Source organism: Oratosquilla oratoria, chromosome 11, assembly GCF_046742065.1.
Source record: "Oratosquilla oratoria isolate Oo_2021 chromosome 11, ASM4674206v1, whole genome shotgun sequence".
NCBI classification, from domain to species: domain Eukaryota; kingdom Metazoa; phylum Arthropoda; class Malacostraca; order Stomatopoda; family Squillidae; genus Oratosquilla; species Oratosquilla oratoria.
In genome coordinates, this window is record NC_134787.1 from 48,159,236 (window position 1) to 48,182,611 (window position 23,376).

A 23,376-nucleotide genomic window follows, 5' to 3' on the forward strand; every position below is an offset into this window, starting at 1 on the left:
TCACCATCATGAGTAACATCCATAATCCCACACATATTCTCCAAGCCCTCTACACCCACTCCTCTCCTGACATCACCTTCCGTTCCCCTTGTTTAACCCCAATATCTTGGAATGTCATCAGAACCACTGGATCCAACCACCTTCCAATAATAACCACCACAAAAACATGATACACTTCTGTTGGTCACAGACACACACCAATTACAAAAGAACTAACTCACAAGCTTTAACTTTGAGACAAAACTTTGTGACACTGAACAGTACACCAATCACAAATGTTGACACTGCTGCCCACACCTTCAACACAACCTTACAAAACAGACAAGAAATACATTTCCATTGGCAACAGAAAACCAAACTACCCAAACTTCACACCAGAAATTCAAGCCCTCATGAGAGTGCAACGCACCCAAACGCAGCAATCACACACCTATACCTTTGAACATAAACCAAAATACAGAGATAAACACTAAAATATATGAACAAAAATACTAAATTGGCAAACCTTTGTCAACACAATCATGCAACAAAAAAAAAAAAAAATCCAAGACACTCAACAGCATCAAACTATCAAATAGTAACACACCACACTCACATGCAACAACCTGCACAAGTCCCCCTACCTTTAAACAGCCAAGCAAGCACTCTTATTAATCACTTTGCAGAGACAAGCCATTTCATCCCTTACCCTGGAGACTCATGTATCATCCAACATTAAGACTTTCTCCATAGACTCGGACTATGCATCCTTCATAAAAAGCCAGTCAAAGCATATAACCCATAACTTCAAGCACTAATCTGTGGTCTGGACAACAAAAGTAACACCTAAAACACCTTGGATAACATGGAACACATACAGGGTGAACAGAAAGTCCTTGGACCAACATTAAAAACGATTTATTAACAGAAAATAAATTAAGTTTCATCAAAAAGGTATCACAATGATAGCTTACAATACTAGAATGAATCTCATTCATTAATTTTCAATGTGGTCGCCCTTCACTCGGATAACTCTCTCAAATCTCTCCCGGAAGTTTTCGACTGAGGCACGTAGCTTATCCTGGGGTATTTTGACCCATTCCCGCTGGAGTGATTGCTTCAGAGCATCAACACTTGAGTGAGCAACGGAACACGCCTTTGCCTCCAACAAAGACCACACACAAAAGTCCATGGGGTTCAAATCAGGCGATGAGGGAGGCCACATTTCCTTGCTCCAGAATCTTGGAAATTGACGTGAGCACCAGTCCTGAGTCTTTCTTGAGGTGTGAGATGGCGCACCATCTTGTTGGAAAGTGAAGGGATGATCTTTGAAGTGTTTCTTCATCTCTTCAAGGGCTGGAACCAAAATATCATTGATGTAGCGATCTGAATTGATTTTAACCCCTTACTCCACAAAAATCAGAGGAGACTTCCAAGTTTTGGAGATAGCGGCCCACACCATGAGAGAAGATGGTTTTTGGCGGCGGTAAACTGTTCTCACAGAATCTTTAATGTCTGCAGAAGACTTTGCATAAACTATCGTTCTGATTATTGAACTGAGCTTCAATTGTGAAGAGTTTTTCGTCTGAAAAAATTCTCTTGCGCTGCCGTGTCTGTCTTCAGTTCTCTGAGAAGAATCTGTGCTCTTTCAAGTCTCTTTTGTTTTTGGAGAGGTAAGAAACTGCCGTTTTCTCATCTTGTAGGGAGACAACCGAAGATCCTTTCTCACGATGGTTCTCATTGAAGTGTTGCTAACATTCATGTCTTTAGCCAATTTTCGGATGGATCTCTTTGGGTTTCTCCGCATCCTCTCTCGGACAGCTTTAACCACTTTCTTTGTTCGAGCAGTGCGAGGTCTTCCACTCCTAGGACGATCTTCAGATGTACCAAGTTCCTTAAATCTATTCACAACATGATACACGGTCGATTTGGCAACTTTAAGGAGTTTAATAATCTCAGAGTTAGTTTTCCCTGCGCGATGGAGCTCAATGATGGTCTCTCGTTGGCTCATATTTTCAACATAGCTGCAAGAAACAAATATTTAATAGTTTAATAGTTTAATAACAAGATATTTAGCATATGTACTTTAGAATATGTGCTGTAATTAAAAAAATGATCAGAAAGTCCAAGGACTTTCTGTTCACAAACACTGCCAACTACAGCTACTCACACACCAGAACTGACACCTGGAAATCTGGGAAAATCATTATAATCCCCTAACCTAACAAGGATCCAACAGTTCCAGAATCATACTTCTCTGCATCCCTTCCAAAATGGCGGGAAACCTCGTACTACAACTTTGCACCACATGTCCCCTTGCCAAATAACACTGTTTTAGACCACTACACTCCACAAACGCTTCTGAATGACCTTACACAACGAGTTTTGGAAAGCATCAACTCAAATAGGCCTCCACACAGAACACTTCTTATAACTAGACATTCATAGCTCTTGATGCCATCCCACAAAACAATCTAAAATTAAATATTAATTAATTAAGTACATAAAATATATACACACACAACACAGACTTGCACAATAATACCAAAATATGGCTAGCCAATCATTTGGCAGGTAGAAATACCTGTGTTATAATGGCTGATCATAGCACACACAGAACTTTAGGAACAAACAATACTGTTCCACCCTATCTCCCACATTAATCTACAAATGCACAATATACCCACACCCAGAAATACAATTTTCTTCTTACACAGATGACAATTACATGCACACACTATAATGCAAAGCTGCAGAAATACTTTGACACACTCAACACCTGGTTCACTACAAATACACAAAATTGCCCCAACCAAATCCAGTCAATCTTCTCACCAACTGGAAAGCAGAACAAATACATACCACGCCTCTTTATCAAAAACCTCATACCAACCCCGAAGATTCTTGGCGTAAGATATGATACATCAACATCATTCAAACAACACATCACAAGACATGGAACACCTCGGCTTAACCTCTTCAATACGAGTCAAATATTCATACGCACATCAGGTTGCCCGATGTACGATGTTGCATCACAAGCATAAAGAAATATAGTTCCTGCTGTTATACTCATTCTTTTTCACCCAGAATAAATATAATGTTACAGAAAATGTGATCAAGTCTGTTCAGAGAATACTGGGGTCACTCAGATACAACCACACAATATAATCAGGAAGCCAACACTGGCATCCCCAAATAGCCACTTGCAGCTCATGACACATACATAGGAGTCATCATATTCAAGAGGTTAATGTACTTAAATCAATTGCAGGAACAAAATTTGGACAAAAAATACCACTACGGTGCACAAACAGTATGTATGCTCAGTGAAAAATTATGCAAGCCCTGCATGGGCTCTTAATCTCACTAAGACACCACAACACCAATGAGACTATGCAGAGCAAAGCTTTAAAGACAATTACAGGCTGCACAAATAAATCACCTATAGACCATCTACACCATGAAATAAAAATCCTTGAAAGTTGAGGATTACTTTGACACAAGAGGCATAAAACACTTCCTACAGCCTCCATATAGCATACCCACTACATAGCTGAACACCCACACAAGCCATGAAACTTCAAAAGGCCCAAATAGCTATATAACATACAAATACCCTCTTCTCTTCCTCCACAACCACGTCTCCTTTGGGAGGACAGAGGGCACCTAGTTGTGCTGAGATGCAGCCACCATCAAGACCCAAGTGACCAGAAGAGGCTGGATGACAGCATCGCAGGTAAATATCCAGGATGAAACACTTTACCACGTACCATACATTATAGAAGACTGCACTGTACACAATCATGCACACAAAATACACTGAGGGAATTTGTAGGAAAACCCTGTTCCAGCTGTGGAGTTCCTCAAGGAAATGGGAAAGCACTGGGTCTGCCACTTTGGAAAGATCAAAGAGAAAGGTGATACAATTACAAAATTCAGGTCACTAAAGGGGATAGAATACATTGACAAAGAGCTGATTTAAGATAGGTAGGCTTGGAATATCTAAGGTGATAGCCCAAGCTGAAACAATACGCAAATTCAAATACAGAGGGGGTCCACATGTTACAATGGAGTTCCGTTCCTACGCAACATTGTAAAGAGATTTTGAGCGTAGGTACCAGCCTAAGAAAGAACTGTCCACAGCAATTGCTTTCAACTTTTCTTCATTGCACTGTCATCAGATGAGTATTCTATGCTTGGGAGCCTTAATGAAGGGCACAAAAAAAAAAAAAAAAAAAAAAAAAATAACTACAATAAAACAAAACACAAGTAAATAAAATATGTATAAAATTGTCCTGGGTCAGAAGCAATGTAGCAAGGCTGCTTCATTTAACTGGTAACCCCACCTCTGCCCCCTCACACAGAGGACTGAGAAATCCTTTTGGTCTGCATCAAAATCATTCACACATAACCACTCCCTTTCATGCATCATCCACAAACAACCATTCTCCACTCACCACTATCTTCCATCTTCTCCCTTCCTCAACAGACCTCCCCCTTTTCACCCCATCTATCCATCTTACCCACTGTTGTTCCCGCCTGTTTACCGAATCCACCTCAACCTTCCAAACTTTTTACTGATCTTTCTTCACTTGTTCTTTCCATGTGTCCAAACCATCACAATACTTTCAACCCTATCTCCACTCCTCCTCATTTCTCACTATCCAGCCTAGTAACCCCCATCATATTTCAGACATTTAATACACACATTTAGGCTCTTCCTCTCTATTGTTCAATGTTTCTGCCCCATACAGTGCTGTCGGCACAATCACTCCTTCATACAATCTCCTCTTAGCATCCATTCCCAAATGTCTCATTACACTTCAATCCCCAAAGGCATTTACTTTCTTCTCTTGGTCTACAATCTACCTCCACTTTCACTCTTTCCTGCCACATGCACCCCTAAGTATCTAAAGCTATCCACTTTCTCCAACCACCTCTTTAATACTTCAAATTTGCTGCCATCCTCTCCCCTTGTACATCTCATCACCTTTCTTTTACCTTCAACTACCCGGTTTCATACACCTTCCCAAATTTGTTCACCAACTTCCATAATACCTCCTGACCCTGCTATATGTGCAGTCATCAGCAAACAACATCTGGCTAACTCCCATTTTCCTCCATTTTCTTTAACCATCTCCAATACCCACCCTATTACCTTTGCATTTACCTCCTGCACCACCCCACCCATATACACATTGAACAGCCATGGAGACATGACATCCCTTGCAGTCCTACCTTTACCTTAAACCATTCACACTCCACTTTTAATTATGACAAGCCATACTACTCTTAAACTTGACAGCTTTCCTCCAACCCCATATGAAAAACCTCCCACAGCACTTTCCTGTCTACCCTACCACCCCCCACCCCAAAAATAAATTACATAAAAATTCACCCTCTGCTAAAGCGTTCACATATCGGTCTTGCTACAAAAATCCGATCCATGCAACCCTTGTCCTAAACACTTCCAAACCAATTCCTCCCCTTGTTCCTATCAAATCCCTTGCATAAACCTTCCCAACTACATTCAACAAAATCCTTTGTAAAGCAGTACTATATAGGTACCCTTCAGCAATCCAAAACTGCACTTCCCTCCTGTCTCATCACATGATGCTCTTGTTCTAGGCTAACTTGTTCTTTGTATTATAAGAAAAGTAAAATCATCAGCAAAGGGGAACATACATAGGCAAACACTGCAACACTGTAACCACAAAATGACATTAAGACAAACCAAGGACTTGCTATAACTTAAAATTACTGTAAGGACAAACCAAAGCTGAAACTATACATTTGAGGCTAGCCATGAAGTTTTAAAGTTGGAGACATCAACTGGGCAAGTGCACTGCTTGAAGTATCCAAAGTGCCTTTCGAGATGGTGGCACAGATGTTGGCAACATCTTTCAACACACTTTGGGCAACATGTACACTTCAAAGTTAGATATGCTTAATGTCAGGGTGGGGGGTTAGGATCTCACTTTTCCTAGATTCTTACATTCTTATCACCCTCTGATGTTTCTAGTTCTGTCATTCATAGCCAAGATGTAGACTACTCAGATGCTATTGTTGAACTTCAGCTATTAATTCTACAGCACTGGTACTTTGAACCAGTAACCTTGGGCATTTCAAAGCAGCAGTCTTGTACAAGTTGGACAAGAGCTAGAACTAGGAATGCTATTTTGCTGGGTTCTATCATTCAGCTGCAGTGGCACTCCCTAAGCTAGTAGGGTAATTCTCACTGCAGTCATGATTGGTTTCTGGGTTGTTATTGGGGGGGGGGGGTGTTAGCAGACCACTAAATTCATGGAGGTGGGCCGTTACATGGTTTTCAAATTTGGTAAGTCTGCAGTACTTTCTTTGTTGCAGTTTTCACCAAAGTGAAGGAGTCTTGCCTCCTCTCTGCGGAGATGACCTGAGGATCCTGAGGTTTGCTCAGCCATGCAGGCTATATAGGTCAACCATTGGGCCTGCAATCTGGCTTGTGACTAGGATATTCCAGAAACAAATCTCCTGCCCCCAGCCATTGCCATAAGATTTGGTAACAAGAAGGCCACTGTTTTACAAGTGCACACCTACACGATATAGCATTAGAAATTTAAATACAAGATTTTCTTGGAAAAAAACTTGCTATGAGCAAATTAACTAAGCAAAGCTGCTTGGATGTGGTACAGACACCATGCCAATCCAGTCAATATCAGACGATTGCTTTCACGTTGTGAACTGGGTGTTGAACTCCATGTAACATTAATAAGCACTGTTACAAAGACAATAGGGCATCCTGGGATTTTGAGAACACGGGGTTCTGCCGTCGTCTGTTAACCCCTTCCATACGGTGCCGCACACGTAGGCGTCATGGACTTAGATCTCGGTGGCAGCAGCCAATGCCAGCCGTACGACGTGTCGTAATAATACTCGCATCATAAAATAGTCACCGCTTATATCGATCGTTCTCTCTTCACCCGTGAATTTTGATAACCATAGAAAATGCGATTACAAAAGAATTAGAAAGAATGTCATTATGGAGGGGCGACTACAATAAATATAATCAAGACGCCGATATGGCAGCCTCGCGAATACACTCGCTCCCCATGACGCCTACGTGTGCGGCACCGTATGGAAGGGGTTAATTGCCGTCAGCATCCGTGACAACAACCTGGATGATCTTTAGAATTTGAGGTACTAAATTACTAAACATTTATTAGGTTACATAGATTAGGTTAAAATAGACTAATGCATCCTTTTAATTTTTCAACCTCGGCACCTATCAAAATCATGGAGCATCATTCAACTGCTACAACTTAGAAAATAGGTTTTAGCAGCTTTTGTTATCGATTTACAAGAAAATCGCATATGTTTATCTATTACAGCTTACAAAATTAACAATTTTCTATTGCTATATCGCATAGGTATGCACAACTAAAAATTTACTGAAAAGTTCCAAATATTTCAATGAGGCAAATTTCAAATATCAAGTCTGTCAACCTCACTTAGTAATGATGCATAAACTTCTTTGGTGCCCATCAAGTTGCGAGAAGGCAGTAATTGGTCTTCCTCCAAAATATCTGGAAGGCCTAGCAAAACCTAGCCATTTTAGCAATGCAGACTTATGCCAAAAGTTACTGCAAATCCAAGCAAAATGTATATCTAAATTCTCCTGAAGTTTATCCATTATAACGATTATACATTTCCACTGGTACTACCACTCCCATTCCATTGAGGCAGGTGATCAAGATTTTAGAAAAGGTACGAGAAAGGGGTAATAGAAGTAAAGTGATCTGCATTCTTGCGTGATTAGTCTCCAATCATAAAAGAATACAGATGCCAAAAAGTATGGGTTTCTAATGAAGTATGCAAAAATATGAACATGACAAATTAATGGCATAATACAGAGTACATTCCTTGCCAGGAATATAGAATCTGGTTACTTAGGCCCAGTACAAAATTAGCCATGCAACACTTAAAATGGAGGCAGGCAAATGGCCAAGCAATTTCAGTGCTAAGACAAGCCTTGCCTATCATTTGGACTTTCTTGGGATGTCTCGAACTTGAGGACTAAAAATTCATGACAAATGATCAAATGCAGTTGTCCAAGAAAGTCCAGCAGATCATGCACTCCGGCACTATGTCATGCGCTTCGTACAAGGTTCTGGTAAACAATGAAAAGGTCGCTAATAATAATTTTTTTTTTATTAAAAATTACAAGGACTCCACACCCTCATGGTTGGCCCAAGGAATGTTACCTTACCATATGCCCTTCATGAAAGCAACAATCATCACCAATGACACCTGAGCCACACCTGGAGGTGTACCCTGGCCCTCCCACACCACAACACCAAGTGACAGTCTTACTCGTAGATCCAAGAATCTGCGGCTTGAGTCCAGTTGACCAGCTCTTCAGGTTTGAACCACAGATTGATCTCCTTGTTGGCAGACTCTACTGAATCAGATCCATGGATAACGTTACTGAAAAAGCAAAAATTTAATAGCAAAATGTATTAACCTAGCAGATGCCTGGTATGGATTGTTTGCAACTAAAAAACAGCTTAGCAATCTCTCATCTTAAATTCTATGTACATAATACAAAGGGCTTCCCCTACCCTCAACAAGAAAGATATCCTAAAGTCAGAGCCCACACCAACCCATGTCATCCCCACATGCACTCCCATTTACCATCCCTCCCTTCCTCTTATTTTAGGTCCTCTTGCATATTGGATCATCCCTGCATCTTGCCTACTGCCCTGGGTATGAAGCAATGTGGCAACGCAGCAAAAAATAAAATTATGCAAACATGGCACCTATACTGTACATCAAAGTGCAGCATGTTTAATACTATGCAATGAAAATCTAATGCAAAAAAAAAAAAAAAAAAAAAAAAAAAAAAAAATTTAGAAATCAGAGCTTATATATGCAAGTGCTTCTAAATTTTAGACCAATAACAGGTACTGGGAAGTGGGGGACTGGGCCCAAAAACTAATCTCGTCTTCTCCCCTCCTTTCAGCTAGTAACAACTGTCCCACACCAATACCTCTGACAAAGAGTCCAAAGTTTCTTTCCAGAGCTCTGTGGGAGGGTCTGTCTGGCCATAGGATTTCTGTCTAGTCTAAGTGGAACCTAGGTCAACAAATATCAACTACTGAACACCCTCAACACCATATGGGGCCAACACTTGACTGGGCCCCCAAGATCTTAGACCGGTAACTGCATTTTCTCCACTTCCACAAAAGGAATGCCAACAACTGCTCCCTTCCATCCCCATACCTGCATGCTGGTGATGCAGAAAATGCAATACACTAATACAGTACACAGTTCAATATCAAGGTCAAGTCCAAGGATCATTCCAGATGCTGTTGATCTTCCACTAAGCATTCCAAATGTTAATAAAATCCAACTCCTAAACCCAAAATTCTAGATAAGGAAAAAATAAAATAGACAAATGCCTCCATGTTCCTCTCCAAGAGGAAGTTAGGATGACAAGAAAACTAAGAAAAAGGAGAAAAAAGGGATAAGTAGGGATGGGGAGGGAGGAAAGGAGGAAGTAAGGAAGGAAAAGTAAAAAGGAAGGAAAAGTGAGAAGGAAGTAAGGAAGGAAAAGTAAAGAGGAAGGAAAAGTGAGAAGGAAGTAAGGAAGGAAGGAAGGAAAAGTGAGAAGGAAGGAAGGAAGGATGAAAGGAAGGAAAAGTGAGAAGGAAGGAAGGAAGGATGAAAGGAAGGAAAAGTGAGAAGGAAGGAAGGAAGGAAAAGTGAGAAGGAAGGAAGGAAGGAAAAGTGAGAAGGAAGGAAGGAAGGAAGGAAGGAAGGAAAAGTGAGAAGGAAGGAAGGAAGGAAGGAAAGGGGAGAAGGAAGGAAGGATGGAAGGAAGGGAAGGGAAAGGGAGAAGGAAGGAAGGGAAAGGGAGAAGGAAGGAAGGGAAAGGGAGAAGGAAGGAAGGGAAAGGGAGAAGGAAGGAAGGGAAAGGGAGAAGGAAGGAAGGAAGGAAGGATGAAAGGAAGGAAAAGCAAGAAGGAAGGAAGGAAGGATGAAAGGAAGGAAAAGCAAGAAGGAAGGAAGGATGAAAGGAAGGAAAAGCAAGAAGGAAGGAAGGAAGGATGAAAGGAAGGAAAAGCAAGAAGGAAGGAAGGATGAAAGGAAGGAAAAGCAAGAAGGAAGGAAGGATGAAAGGAAGGAAAAGCAAGAAGGAAGGAATGAAAGTTAGGAAAAGCAAGAAGGAAGGAAGGATGAAAGGAAGGAAAAGTGAGAAGGAAGGAAGGAAGGATGAAAGGAAGGAAAAGTGAGAAGGAAGGAAGGAAGGATGAAAGGAAGGAAAAGCGAGAAGGAAGGAAGGAAGGATGAAAGGAAGGAAAAGCGAGAAGGAAGGAAGGAAGGATGAAAGGAAGGAAAAGCAAGAAGGAAGGATGAAAGGAAGGATAAAAAGAAAAAGTGAGAAGGAAGGAAGGATAAAAGGAAGAAAAAGTGAGAAGGAAGGAAGGATGAAAGGAAGAAAAAGTGAGAAGGAAGGAAGGATGAAAGGAAGGAAAAGTGAGAAGGAAGGAAGGATGAAAGGAAGGAAAAGTGAGAAGGAAGGAAGGATGAAAGGAAGGAAAAGGGAGAAGGAAGGATGAAAGGAAGGAAAAGGGAGAAGGAAGGAAGGAAGGATGAAAGGAAGAAAAAGTGAGAATGAAGGAAGGATAAAAGGAAGAAAAAGTGAGAATGAAGGAAGGATAAAAGGAAGAAAAAGTGAGAATGAAGGAAGGATAAAAGGAAGAAAAAGTGAGAATGAAGGAAAAGTGAGAAGGAAGGATAAAAGGAAGGATGAAAGGAAGGAAAAGTGAGAAGGAAGGATAAAAGGAAGGATGAAAGGAAGGAAAAGGATGAAGGAAGGAAAAGCAAGAAGGAAGGAAGTAAGGAAGGATGAAAGGAAGGAAAAGCAAACCATCCTAATATTCTTTCATCAACCCTATCTCCCAGCTCCTTTTCCACCCCTGTTCTCCTCCTCACCTCCTCATTTCTCACTCTATCTAGCCTAGTAACCCCCATCATACTTCTCAGACACCTCATCTCAAACATTCAAACTCCTTCTCTCTTCTTCTCTTATGTTCCATGTTTCTGCCCCATACAGTGCTGTTGGCACAATCACTCCTTCATACAGTCTCCTCTAAGCATCCATTCCCAAATGTCTATTCCCCATTTACTCGCTTCTCTCAATCTACATTCTACCTCCACTTTCACTCCACCTTTCCCTGCCACATTTGCACCCAAGTATCTAAAACTATCCACTTCCTCCAGTCGCTCTCCCTTAATGCTCACTTCCAGTCTACTGCCACTTTCACCCCTTGTACATCTCATCACCTTACTTTTACCCACATTTATCTTTAGCTTTCTTCTATCACATACTCTCCCAAACTCTACCAACTTCCTCAATCCCTCCTCCGATCTATTTACGATATGCTTAATATACAGAGCTTTTTTCCCCCTTACAAGGAAGGTAGCCAAGTCTGACGCATATCCTTATTCCCATCCACTGCACTCCCTTCCACCCCTCTCATCTCGGATCCTTATGGATGACAGGTCAGCCCTGCATCCACCAACTACCCTGGGTCAAATTCAATGCAGACAATACATCCATACCAAGGCCACTTCATTAATCAGTGACTACTCCTCTCCATCCCCTCAGAGGACACTGGGAGAACTCCCTTAGGCTGTGTGAAAATATTCACACAAGCACCCCCTAACCCCCCTTCCTTCCACAATAGTATCATCAATAGTCAGTCTCCCCTCATCACCATCTGCCTTCTCCCTTCCTTGCTCAACAGACATTCTCCCTCTTATTCAGCAGCCCCTTCACCCCATCCATCGATCTTTCTCTGCTGTTCACTCAAGTTCACTCCCTCCACACCTCTTACCAATATTTCATTACTCATTCTTTACATGTGTCCAAACCATCCCAATAATCTCTTACCAATATTTCATTACTCATTCTTTCCATGTGTCCAAACCATCCCAATAATCTCTTACCAATATTTCATTACTCATTCTTTCCATGTGTCCAAACCATCCCAATAATCTTTCATCAGCTTTAGCTGCCATCTCCTTTTCCACTCCCTCTCTCCTTTCTCACTATCCAACCTAGTAACCCCTACCATACTTCAGGTATTTCATCTCAAATGCATTTAAGCTTTTCCTCTGCCTCCCTTAAATCAAATTTTTGCTCCATACAATGCCTTCACCACAATCACCCTTTCAAACAATCTCGTCTATAAATCCATTCTCAGCTGCCCATTTCTCATAACACTTTAATCCCTCAAGGCATTTACTTGCTTCTCTCTATCTATAATTTACCTCCACTTCTCCCTTTCCTGCCAAACAAGACTTCAAGTACCTAAATCTATCCACTTCTTCCCACATTTACCCCCAACTTTCTCCTATCACATACCTTCACAAACTGTCACTAACTCCCTTAATCCTTCCTCATATCTTGCCACAAGCAGTCACTGGCAAACAGGCTTACCTCCCACTTCTCTCCATTTTCTTTAACTATCTTCAGTCCCCTACCCATCACCCTCGCCTCTACTTCATGCACCACCCCATCCATGTACACAAATACCTGCCTCCCAAACCAATTCTAAAGAGCCATACCACCAGCTCACTACTCAAACATCATATGCTGGAGGGATTTAATAGAGCACATGCCAATAAGTGGCTAAAACTTAGCTGGCAATACCAAGTGATGCAATGCACCAAAATTTTTGGGACTTTATTGTACAAAAGAGTTCCATGAAGAAATACTCTTAACCAACACTATTAAACCTCTTCAAGCTAAGTGACCTCAACACCAAAGCACCATGCAGATGACCAGACTATAGCCATGAATGGCAATGACAAGCCAGAACAATGGCTCAGAAATAGCAGTATGGAAGCCCCTAAAAAATGTGTGACACGACGCTCCAACTATGAATTGGAAGAGAAGAAAAGGAAAGGAAAAAAAAAATCATATTGCAAAAATTAAAAATTCAACCCACAAAATGCAAAACCCAGTCTCCCATATCTAATGTTGTACAACACACAGTATGTATACTGGCATAGTAACAGCATGGGTATTGCAAATGCACATACTGAATAAAGACATTGGATCTCACCTCTGAAGTAACATTCAGAACATTTCCCCCATCTCCCTCCCTCCCTCAAAGACTACTCCCCCATACAGTCTAGGGAACAATAACCACCTCCCTCTCACTCCCAGACCAACTTCCTTCACCCCATCTTAACCAGTTAATAAAGTGAACAAAGCATTCTTTGTACCTTCCAGCTGTACCACAACTAGTATGGTGTGTAGTTATGGGTTGCAAATAGGAAGACTCATCTTGGCATAAGGGAATTACAGCAATGTACAAACAAGCCTCACTTTCTCCATGCCCATACAAATAGTCATCACTACATCCCTCACATTCCCCATCTCCATCCCTACCTCACCACACCCAATCTCCATCCCTACCTCACCACACCCAATCTCCATCCCTACCTCACCACACCCAATCTCCATCCCTACCTCACCACACCACACCCAATCTCCATCCCTACCTCACCACACCACACCCAATCTCCATCCCTACCTCACCACACCCAATCTCCATCCCTACCTCACCACACCCAATCTCCATCCCTACCTCACCACACCCAATCTCCATCCCTACCTCACCACACCCAATCTCCATCCCTACCTCACCACACCCAATCTCCATCCCTACCTCACCACACCCAATCTGTACCTTTTTTCTTGCTTTCCTTTCCTCTCCCAACCCTTTACAAGTGCATTTGACACTTTTTTCCAGTGTATAAGGTAAGTTCCCCACAGTCCTACATATCTAAAGTATTACATTTCCTTAAACTTCAAGCTAAAGGATACTCACCGGCCAACCTCAATGCAAAAATCTCCACGAATGGATCCTGGTTTGGAATCTGCAGGCCTGGTCTCGCCCATCATGTTACGTGCAGTTTTGACAACACCGGTACCTTCCCACACCATAGCACACACAGGACCAGATGACATGTACTTCACAAGGCCGGGGAAGAAGGGTTTGTCACTGAGGTCAGCATAATGCTTCTCCAAGTGTTCCTTGGAAGCCTGCAAGAACAGAAGAAACCCAGAACTGTAGAAAATTATCAAAATCATCACAACATTAAATTTGAACAAAATGCATTTTTTTGTACCTTCCAGTTGTACCACAACTAGTATGATGCGTAGCAGTGGGTTGCAAATAGGAAGAAATTTATCTTGGCAAATAAAGGAATTAAAGGAATGTACAAACAAGCCTCACTTTCTCCATGCCCATATGTAGGTAGGTCAAACACCACCAGAGGCGCCACCATCGATGAGGAGCCCAATAGCGCGTCATTTTATGCGCACGCCAAGCAAACGGCCAAATTTACATACTGCCGGATATTTCATTCATACAAAAGTTATACGAGTGTATTTACTACGATCGTAGTAAATTTCAAACAATTACATCATCAGTTACATGTCGGTACATAAAAACATAAGATAAACATGGCGGCTTGCATTCAGCAGTAAATCGAAAATTGGTTTAGGTTTCAGCGTAAAAAATGAGCTAAATAAATTCAGAGTGCGGGCAACTAACCAAAAATAACGAAAACTACTAGTCTCGCGGATTATTCTTATACCAAAATAAAGGCAGCGTGATACGGTAGAGCTGAGAAATCGGTGGTACTAATTAGTTTTTTATTCTATCGGGTCGGATTATCAGATAACATCAACATCCATCCCGCCATCTTATCAAACTTCACTATTAAGTTTCTTACTATTATGTTATTAGTGTAATAGACTTATAGTTGAATTATTTGAACTATTTTCTTTAAAATGTGTGATTTTCATGTAATTTGATCAAAGAAGTTACGTTTTTATCCTCCGTAATATTACGGACCACAGCTACGATTCGTCCTGCCCGCTATGATCACTGGTGGTATGGATCAAACTACACTATTAAGTTTGTTACTATTGTGCTATTAGTGTAATAGCTTGCATATAGTTGAATTATTCAAACTATTTTCTTTAAAATGTGTGATTTTAATGTAATTTGACGGTATTCGTAGCTGTGGTGGGTAATTTTGCAAAGGATAGAAATGTAATTCTATTATCAAATTACATGGAAATCACACATCTTATAGAAAATAGGTCAAATAATGCAACCATATTAAATTTTTATATAAAATTGTGCCTGTCAGTAAAAACGTCATTGTTTACGTTTGATCGGCGATAGTCAGACCGCACGTTTCGGCCCAATTTTCTGGGAAAAAATAGGCCCAATTTAATTCCATTCAAAATGCAATATCTCGAGAACTAGGACAGCTAGATGGATAATTCAAATTGCATTATACTCATAGCGACTTTTTTGCATCCCATGAGAACTACTTCAGCTCAAATATCAGGAATTTCATTTTCATGTTGACCTAGCTACCATATGATTAGTCATCATTCACTACATCTGGGAAGTCCAATAATGCTAACAGACCAAATACCAAAAACCATCACTGCTCAAGTTGTGGATAAACTCCAGTACAATTTTAGTTGACAGGAACTCTTTCAGCATTGGGAATAACATGTCAAAACAGGACAAGATGGAGCTGAAAACAAGGGTACAGCAATTGCTACCAGTGGTCCTACGAAATGTTGAAATGTTACTAAAACTTTCTCCATTAGTCATCTTTAAAACCAATCAATATTCACCATCTGGAGTTGCAATACCAATGGTACTAATTTGCTGGAGTTGAACATTTGGGACTAACTCCCCCCCCCCCAACAATCTGAGCAGCCCATGCAAAAACAATACACATACTCGCATAACAATATCACACCAATACAACATTAACATGACCTAGATGAGTAGTTTCCCCAAGCAAGACAGAACTAATACAACAGCCAGTGTCACTATTGGCCGGACTCTGCAAGGACCTTCAGATTTTTGGCCAAGAATGTCCCAGAATCTTCCCAAAAAGAATCGTCACGAGATTTATCTGGGATGATTAATAAATTATCACTTAAATCTGCACTAAAATTTAAAAATTGTTGCGCCCAACTGTAGACATGAATTATTGGACCAAATTTACTGCCCACAAGTTACTCAAGGTAGAAATACAGTTGTCTGGGTAAGTCAACTGAGGGGGCAAAGTGGAAGTCCTCAGTGTGGGGATTGCAACTAAAGCAAAACTAGTGACTATGCATAATTTCACAATCCAATTTTCCAATATCCCACAAAATGCACTGCCATTACCAACTAGTTTAGAATATGATTGCGATTTTGGCTTTGGTTGTATCAGTGCTTCACTAATGTCCACATTTACAACATGACAACTGAGAAATTCAAACCAGGAAAAAAGTTTGAACATTACTAGGACAAAAAATTTACATTTTTCTAAGATGACAAAGCCCAGCCATGCAGTAACTTTCAAGCAACTTGCTCGCACATTAACTTATGTAATGTCTCGAGATTAGAACAAATTAAAGCTACGTGACCGAGTAGAAGAACCAAAACCATGACTCAATCTTAAGTTTTGAAGGGAAAAACAAAGATTAATCCTGATTGTCCAGTTCCATTATCTAGCGTCAATTCATTTCATCCGTCATCACACACAGAGAGAGCTTGGTGTCAAAGACCTGCGTGTCTCTCCTCTATTCGTCTTGCACGTCCGGCACAGCTGCGGAAGCTGTACGGCGTGCCGAGCTTAAATTGGATCAGACACTCGGCTGTATGGCTTCAGACCTCGTCGAGACTGTCACAATTTATATTGTTTTCTCTTGAAAATAACTACCATTTATAAGCTACATGTCTCTTATTGAAGAAACTATATCTAATCCCCTCCCACATGTGTATTTCTTCAAGGTGATCACTTTACAACTTAAGCCGGCACCCATTCCTTCTAGCTACTTTTCGTAGCATCGAGAGGCAGTACAAAAATACTTCAAAGGAGGTAGCAGCAATTACATAATAAACATGACAGCGTTAAATTTAGCGAAATAGCATGCAAAAAACGTTCAGAAAAAAACATTCTATCATACACCGTATGGTTCCCGCCAAGGTCCAATTTCATAAAGTACACTGCAGCTGTACATCACTGCCTATCGACTCGTACAATTAACAACCATATGAACTAAGTACTAATATTAAAATTAACATGCCGCCGGTTGACAGGACACACCAAGATTGAAGATGCCGGTTTCCCGACCCTGCAATATTGCAGCTTACCTGCATTAACTTCATTCCAGCTAGTTTAAATCCCTTGACTTCGAAGCGTTTGATGATTTCTCCAATAAGGCCACGCTGGACGCCATCGGGTTTCACGGCAATGAAGGTGCGTTCACGAGTCATGATGAGGGTGACAGGAGTAAGGCGGGGTGCTACGAGAGAGAGAAGGTACACGAGACTGCACAGCATGGGCACCGCTCCAAGAGAACCACGCAAGAAGACATTCACTTTGATGTCGACTGCTACAAAGATTTCCAACCAGTTAGGGATTATCTAAGTATTTCTTATATACTAAAAATGTCGTAATAGTCATTTTATTAGAGCCATAATTATTTATATGATTTCATCTGGTATACAAAAATATATTTGAGGAAATTACTAAATATTTACATAGAGTAAATAAATAAATTGGATTAAGTATGATCTGCCAACCCAACGTTGCCATGTTTTCTTTTTTTTTTCATAAATGTTGTATAACAGTGCAAGATGTAAAATCTGAACATTTTATTGGCCATGAAATAATATTTAAAGTTATAATCACTGTTTATATTATATAACACATGCAGTAATTTATCTTATTTTATGTTAAATCCATTACATATAAATACATGTGGCAAAAGAATTTTGGTGTAAATAGTAGACATCAATACTTTGTTTAAGGGGTTCTTTTATATTATTAATCATTTTAAAGACATCCATTTACACACTTTATCAGAATTTCAATAACATGGGTTGGATGATGTTAGGTACCTATATTATACTGTGAATATGAAAATTTAATAAAAGGTGCGAGATATGCCTACGAGGGGATACCAAAATACCAGCCATAACAATCCCTTTCCTCTGGCCATCTACCAGATCATCAACACGGGTTACATTCGCCACAGGATTTTATTTCTGTCTTCGATGTTCGTTTTCCGCATTCCGGGGTAGCGCGCGCGCACACACACACACACACACACACCAAGTTACCAATGTGTTACCAGCTCCACCTCATCGCTATTGTTGTAGAAGTGGTTGGTGGCCCTCCTCCCAATTTGCCTTATTCACGGATAGATTTTGGCCTTAACTGCTCTTTTGGCAGATTTTCCACTCGTTATCAATTCTATTTGAGAAGTACTTAGTTCTTTAAAGATTTTCAGTGGATGTCCTCTTTTTGTTCCCCGATTCACATACACACACACATACCTGAATTTGAGGCTAGGTATGATATAAAAAAAATTGAGATAAGGAGACGGGACTCCCCCAACGAGTGTTACTCCTTTCTTAAATACTGCAATTAGGTAAACACACACGTACAAATCCTGTCGCCTGACAGATATATCAGCAGGATTGTGTGAGAGACGTGCGGACTGCTCCAGAATATTAAAGTGCCTTTTCATTATATGGATGAAGAGATGATGAAAAACTCACGGAAACCTTGATCCGCCCAAGACTGGAATATGTGTCTTAGTATGGTTCCCAGATTGAAGAAGATCGAGAGAATACAAAGGAAAGCAACCTAACTGATCACCAGCCTGGCATATAAACCATATGAGGAAAGACTGAAATAACTGTCTGCCAACCTTGAAAGATCGAAGAGAAAGAGGTAATATGATTACAGTTTTCAGATCAGTGAAGGGAATAGACTGTATTCACAAAAGAAGTCTCTTGATTAAAGATGGTAGGGAACGGAACAAATTTAGGAAGACAACACGTCTAACGGAAGCGAAGATTGTTTTTCCCGAAATGAACACCGTCCTCAAATGTTGTTTATTTCATACAAATAAAAATGTCCGTTTACATGCTTAAATAACTGGAATGGCTTAAAATGTGATGTTGCCCAAGCTGGAGCAATACTTGAATTCAAATTCAAATATGATAATTGGAAATTGGGGATACATATTAATTTGGAACTATACATGAATTTGAGGCTAGGTATGATAAAATTGGAGAGTAGATGGGACCCAACGAGCGTTGTTCCTTTCCTGTATACCATAATTAGGTAAATACACACACATACTATATATATATATATATGTGTGTGTGTGTGTGTTGAGCGAAAAATATATTGATAAATGAGAATGAAAGTGGAGGAAGCATACGAGGAAATAGTAGGGGAATCTTAATGCTTGACGTTTCGAACCTTAGGGCCTTTGTGATCAAGACCCTAAGGGTCGAACCGTCAAGCATTAAAATTCCCCTACTATTTCCTCGTATACTTCCTCCACCTTCATTCACATTTATATATATATATATATATATATATATATATATATATATATATATATATATATATATATATATATATATATATAATTTGCACTGTCTCTATTTTGCATTTCTATGCGGTATTTACACATCTAAATTCGGTAATGACAGCACCTCTTTAGCATGTATTCAAAGTAAAGCCATGTATAGTGATTTTATACTTTTAAAAAATTGTAACATGGATCAGAAATCCAAGAGACAGCAAGATCGTTCCACACATGTGCAACAGCCCCTGTGTGTCGCAAACCAAAAGAAAAAAAATCCAGGTAACCTGGATTTCATCGAAACTGGAAGACCTAGACAAGGTTCCTGAATGGATCCAGGATTGGAAGAGGAATTTGAATACAAAGAAATCTAAAATTGTGAAACTATGTCCAAAATGAATTAATAGTAAATGAGGAAAATGAAATAACGGTGGGGTCGGGGTAGGACGCAGAGAACACGTAGTCTGTGCACTGAGGTCTGGGTGTTATGCATCGTATCAGATGTTCGTGTTTGGTGTAAGGTCTGCCAAGTTGTTTGGAATACAGCGTCTGTTTGTGCTGGTTAAGCGGGTGGGTGTTAGGGATGTTATGGAATTATTCAGAGCCTCTGAAGTCGCTCCATTTCGGAGTTGTGATTAAACGGAGAGTAGCATTGTGAAGTCAATGGCGAGAGTACAGTAGTTGTTTGTGAGTCATCTTACCCGGCTCCGTCCCTCATATTGGCATTGTGCAGTCAACGTTCTGTGGAAAGTGTTATTGGTCTGAAGCACTTCAGTTGCCTAGCGCATCCTTGGTATCCGCCCTCTGAATACGAAATCATGGCGTCCAGGGCAGGCTTCTGCTTTGTGTGTATCCTAGTACATTGGCACGATCCTTCACTGGGACGGTTGCGTTGTCTATTTGATGAAGATATTCCGTGATTGCTCTCTTGGTTTTGCTTCAGTGGAAACAGAATGTTATTTTGCCTTATTGCTCCACGTCTGTTCCCATGCGTATTTTGTATTTTATTTACGTCACGAGACTCGTGATGGTCCATTCTACGGTTGGGCAGAATGTGTCGAAAGAAGCCTAGCTACCTGGAGACTACCTGACTAAGTACATAGACAAGCATAAATGTTGCAATACTGAGTGTAAGAGAGTCAGTACAGTTAGGCGTTCCTATCTATATGATTTAATCCTCGAACACCCTCAAGATTCATGTACAGATGTACAATACATAAGTTTTTGTACAAATGGACTTTAATCAAGCCCTATTGGCCATTCTACACGGGTACACGTGTGCCCTGCCAATTATGTTTTACATGTAAAGCTCCCTTGCACTGTTTTGTATCTACTTATGTAGGTAGTGTCATCCGCACATGGATGGGGTCGTCCATGGGTTGGGACAAGGGCAGAGCCTTGTGACACTCCATCCTTGGGTACAGAAGATCGGGATAAGGAGCCTTACGATTTTGTTCTATTCGTTCAACCATCCAGGTAGTTGTAGAGCAACCGTACGAGTTACTGGGCACAGTCGGAATAGTGGTGCAATTTATACTTTTAGACCATCACGCCAGATAGTGTTGAATGTCTTCTCCACATCCTTTGCAGAATATGATGAACTTACCAGGACGACCTATTTAGTGGTTTCCGGACCCACTGTGCAATTGACGAAATGACGTCATCACCCCGTTTTAGGCGGAAACTAGATTTACATTATGTACATATAAATGCATGGGTTTTATGTGTATGTAGGTATTATATATTACGTATGTGTGTATGTGCGTACAAATACAGGTAGGTAGGTACTATATTCTTATCTTTTGCAAACCTTGGCCAGGCATAATTTTCCCTTTGAATCTATTCTGATCAGCCATTACATTGCCTTTTGCTGAAAAGACGCCCTTCAATTCCCCCGTCACTCCCTCTCACTCCTCCAATCTGAAGTTCAAATGTAGACTATTCTCCCTCAGTTCCATCTTCACGTTCACCCCGATCCTCCATTGTCTCCTACTCTTTCAAAGCAAACAAAAATCGTGATGTCATGTCGTCTTCACAAAATGAAATCGTAACGCTTACGTCACGTCGTCTTTGTCCCGTTTTCCCTTACGGTTTCCAAATCCCGTGGAAACTTTCTTTGGCGAAGAGGGAAGATGGAGTGAAATCATTACGCAAGACACCGGCACGGCTGAGGCCATCGACCGGCTCGGCAGCAGAGTGGAGCAGATTAATTCAATGGAAGGGAGCTGCGTCGAATGTAACAAACAAGAAGCATCACACTCATACCCCAACATGGGCGATAGACGACCTTCAACCACTCCAGTGACGTGACTTGGCTTAATAAAATCGTTTGATCGATCTATATAGATCACCTATATACATATTAAGTGTGATTCACCATGGTCTTGGATCACGTGCTGTACTCGTGATCCACAGGTAATTACACTCACGATGAAAGCTCCATAGCTCATGACCGGGAAAGAGTGTTACTTTATCCACATTTCATACATGCATACAAAACGCACACATTATACACAAACACACACACACCAGCTTATCCTTTTCAACCCCAGGCAAAAACCGAACTCAGGACCGCTGAGTTAGCAGTCAACTCTGTGCCACTGCATAAGCAAGCCTGTTAGCCCGTATTTGTCTATAGATCACTCGCACACATACTAACATACAAATTCATTTTTAATTCATATAATGTTTCCACATCGCTTACTTAACACACACACGGATTTTGTTGGTGTAATGGTTAGCATACCGGGCTGCCATACTGCATACCGAGTTTGCACCACGTTATGGGGTGAAAACTTTCTACAAATACTGAAAACCGCTACCCCCTTGAGAGAGGAAATGGGAATATGGTGGTGTAAGATCATAACATTATCCATTGATCGGACTATATGAACTCTAAGCTATCCAGGTGGGTAATTAGTGTAGGCTGATTTGTCACAAAAACCACGTTTCGCTTTTTCTGCTTGTTAAAATTGCTTTAACAACGGATTCTGGTCCAGAATATGATAGAGATGAGAAAAAAAATAGGGTTCCATTTTTTCTTACATGTTTAATAGGTAGTATTTTGAAGAAATCCAAGATGGCCGCCGTAATACTCATAAAATAGACTTTTTCGCATATCTCTGCATGTAGACATGATACAAACATGAATAATGTGTCTTTTTATATGTTTTCATACCCGAGGAAGTCATAGCATTAATTTTACAACAACAAAAAAATGCAAGGAAGATGAAATATTGAATCAGTACAGTCCAAATTGATTTCTTTACGGCCAATATATCCAAAATGGGTTCTGCTATCAGTGAGGCATCTTTATATAATCGTATCTCGATTAAACGAACGAGCTTCAATTAGAACATATATTTTGAACACCCACCTACATACACATTTATACACGCATATATTTAAGCGATCACAATGAACAAGCCAGAGTAAACGATTACAATTGAAATCATTTTTTTACAGTTCACATAAAATGTTTGTCATCCTCGCCGATATTTATAACTGAGTTCGCTTTGTTGTTACAAGTGTAACCGATGCACCCACACACTTCAGTACAATCAATGTTGTTATTGCGACAGGTGCATCTCCCCATGCACCCTTTCTTGCATCCGCACTTCAAGAGATTCATTAGTGCTTCAGGGGCTGGAGGATTCAGGCATCGAACTGGAACATAAGTGTTCTCATCTGAAAGTAGCTGCCAACCATATCCGACAGGTGATGGAAGAGATGGATGGCTTTCTGCAGCTTTTCTCCATACCATTGCCATGTACTGTGCTCGCTGAATATGTAGATTTAGTGAACCTGTTGTAGGTGGAAAACTCTCTCCTTCAGCAGCACGATTGGAAAACAAGAACCAGCGAAGCTCGTTTACGCTTGTGTGAATTTTAGACTTGTACAGCAGACAAACAAAGCGTTCCAGCTGA

The 23,376-nt window shown here is 40.6% G+C and overlaps 1 protein-coding gene across 1 annotated transcript in view; it reads right to left on the minus strand.

The window, feature by feature from the left end:
• Positions 1-18,059, minus strand: part of LOC143030049 (uncharacterized) — a 32,359-nt gene extending 14,300 nt beyond the window's left edge. Inside the window, exons 1-6 of the mRNA XM_076193254.1 lie at positions 18,020-18,059; positions 17,217-17,458; positions 13,866-14,080; positions 8,332-8,445; positions 1,709-2,003; positions 222-309 (exon numbers count right to left, since the gene is read on the minus strand). Of these exons, the coding sequence (XP_076049369.1) occupies positions 222-309; positions 1,709-2,003; positions 8,332-8,445; positions 13,866-14,080; positions 17,217-17,458; positions 18,020-18,044 (979 nt within the window). The 5' untranslated portion in view covers positions 18,045-18,059. The remainder of the gene's footprint in view (positions 1-221; positions 310-1,708; positions 2,004-8,331; positions 8,446-13,865; positions 14,081-17,216; positions 17,459-18,019) is intronic.
• Between the last annotated feature and the right edge of the window lie 5,317 nt (positions 18,060-23,376).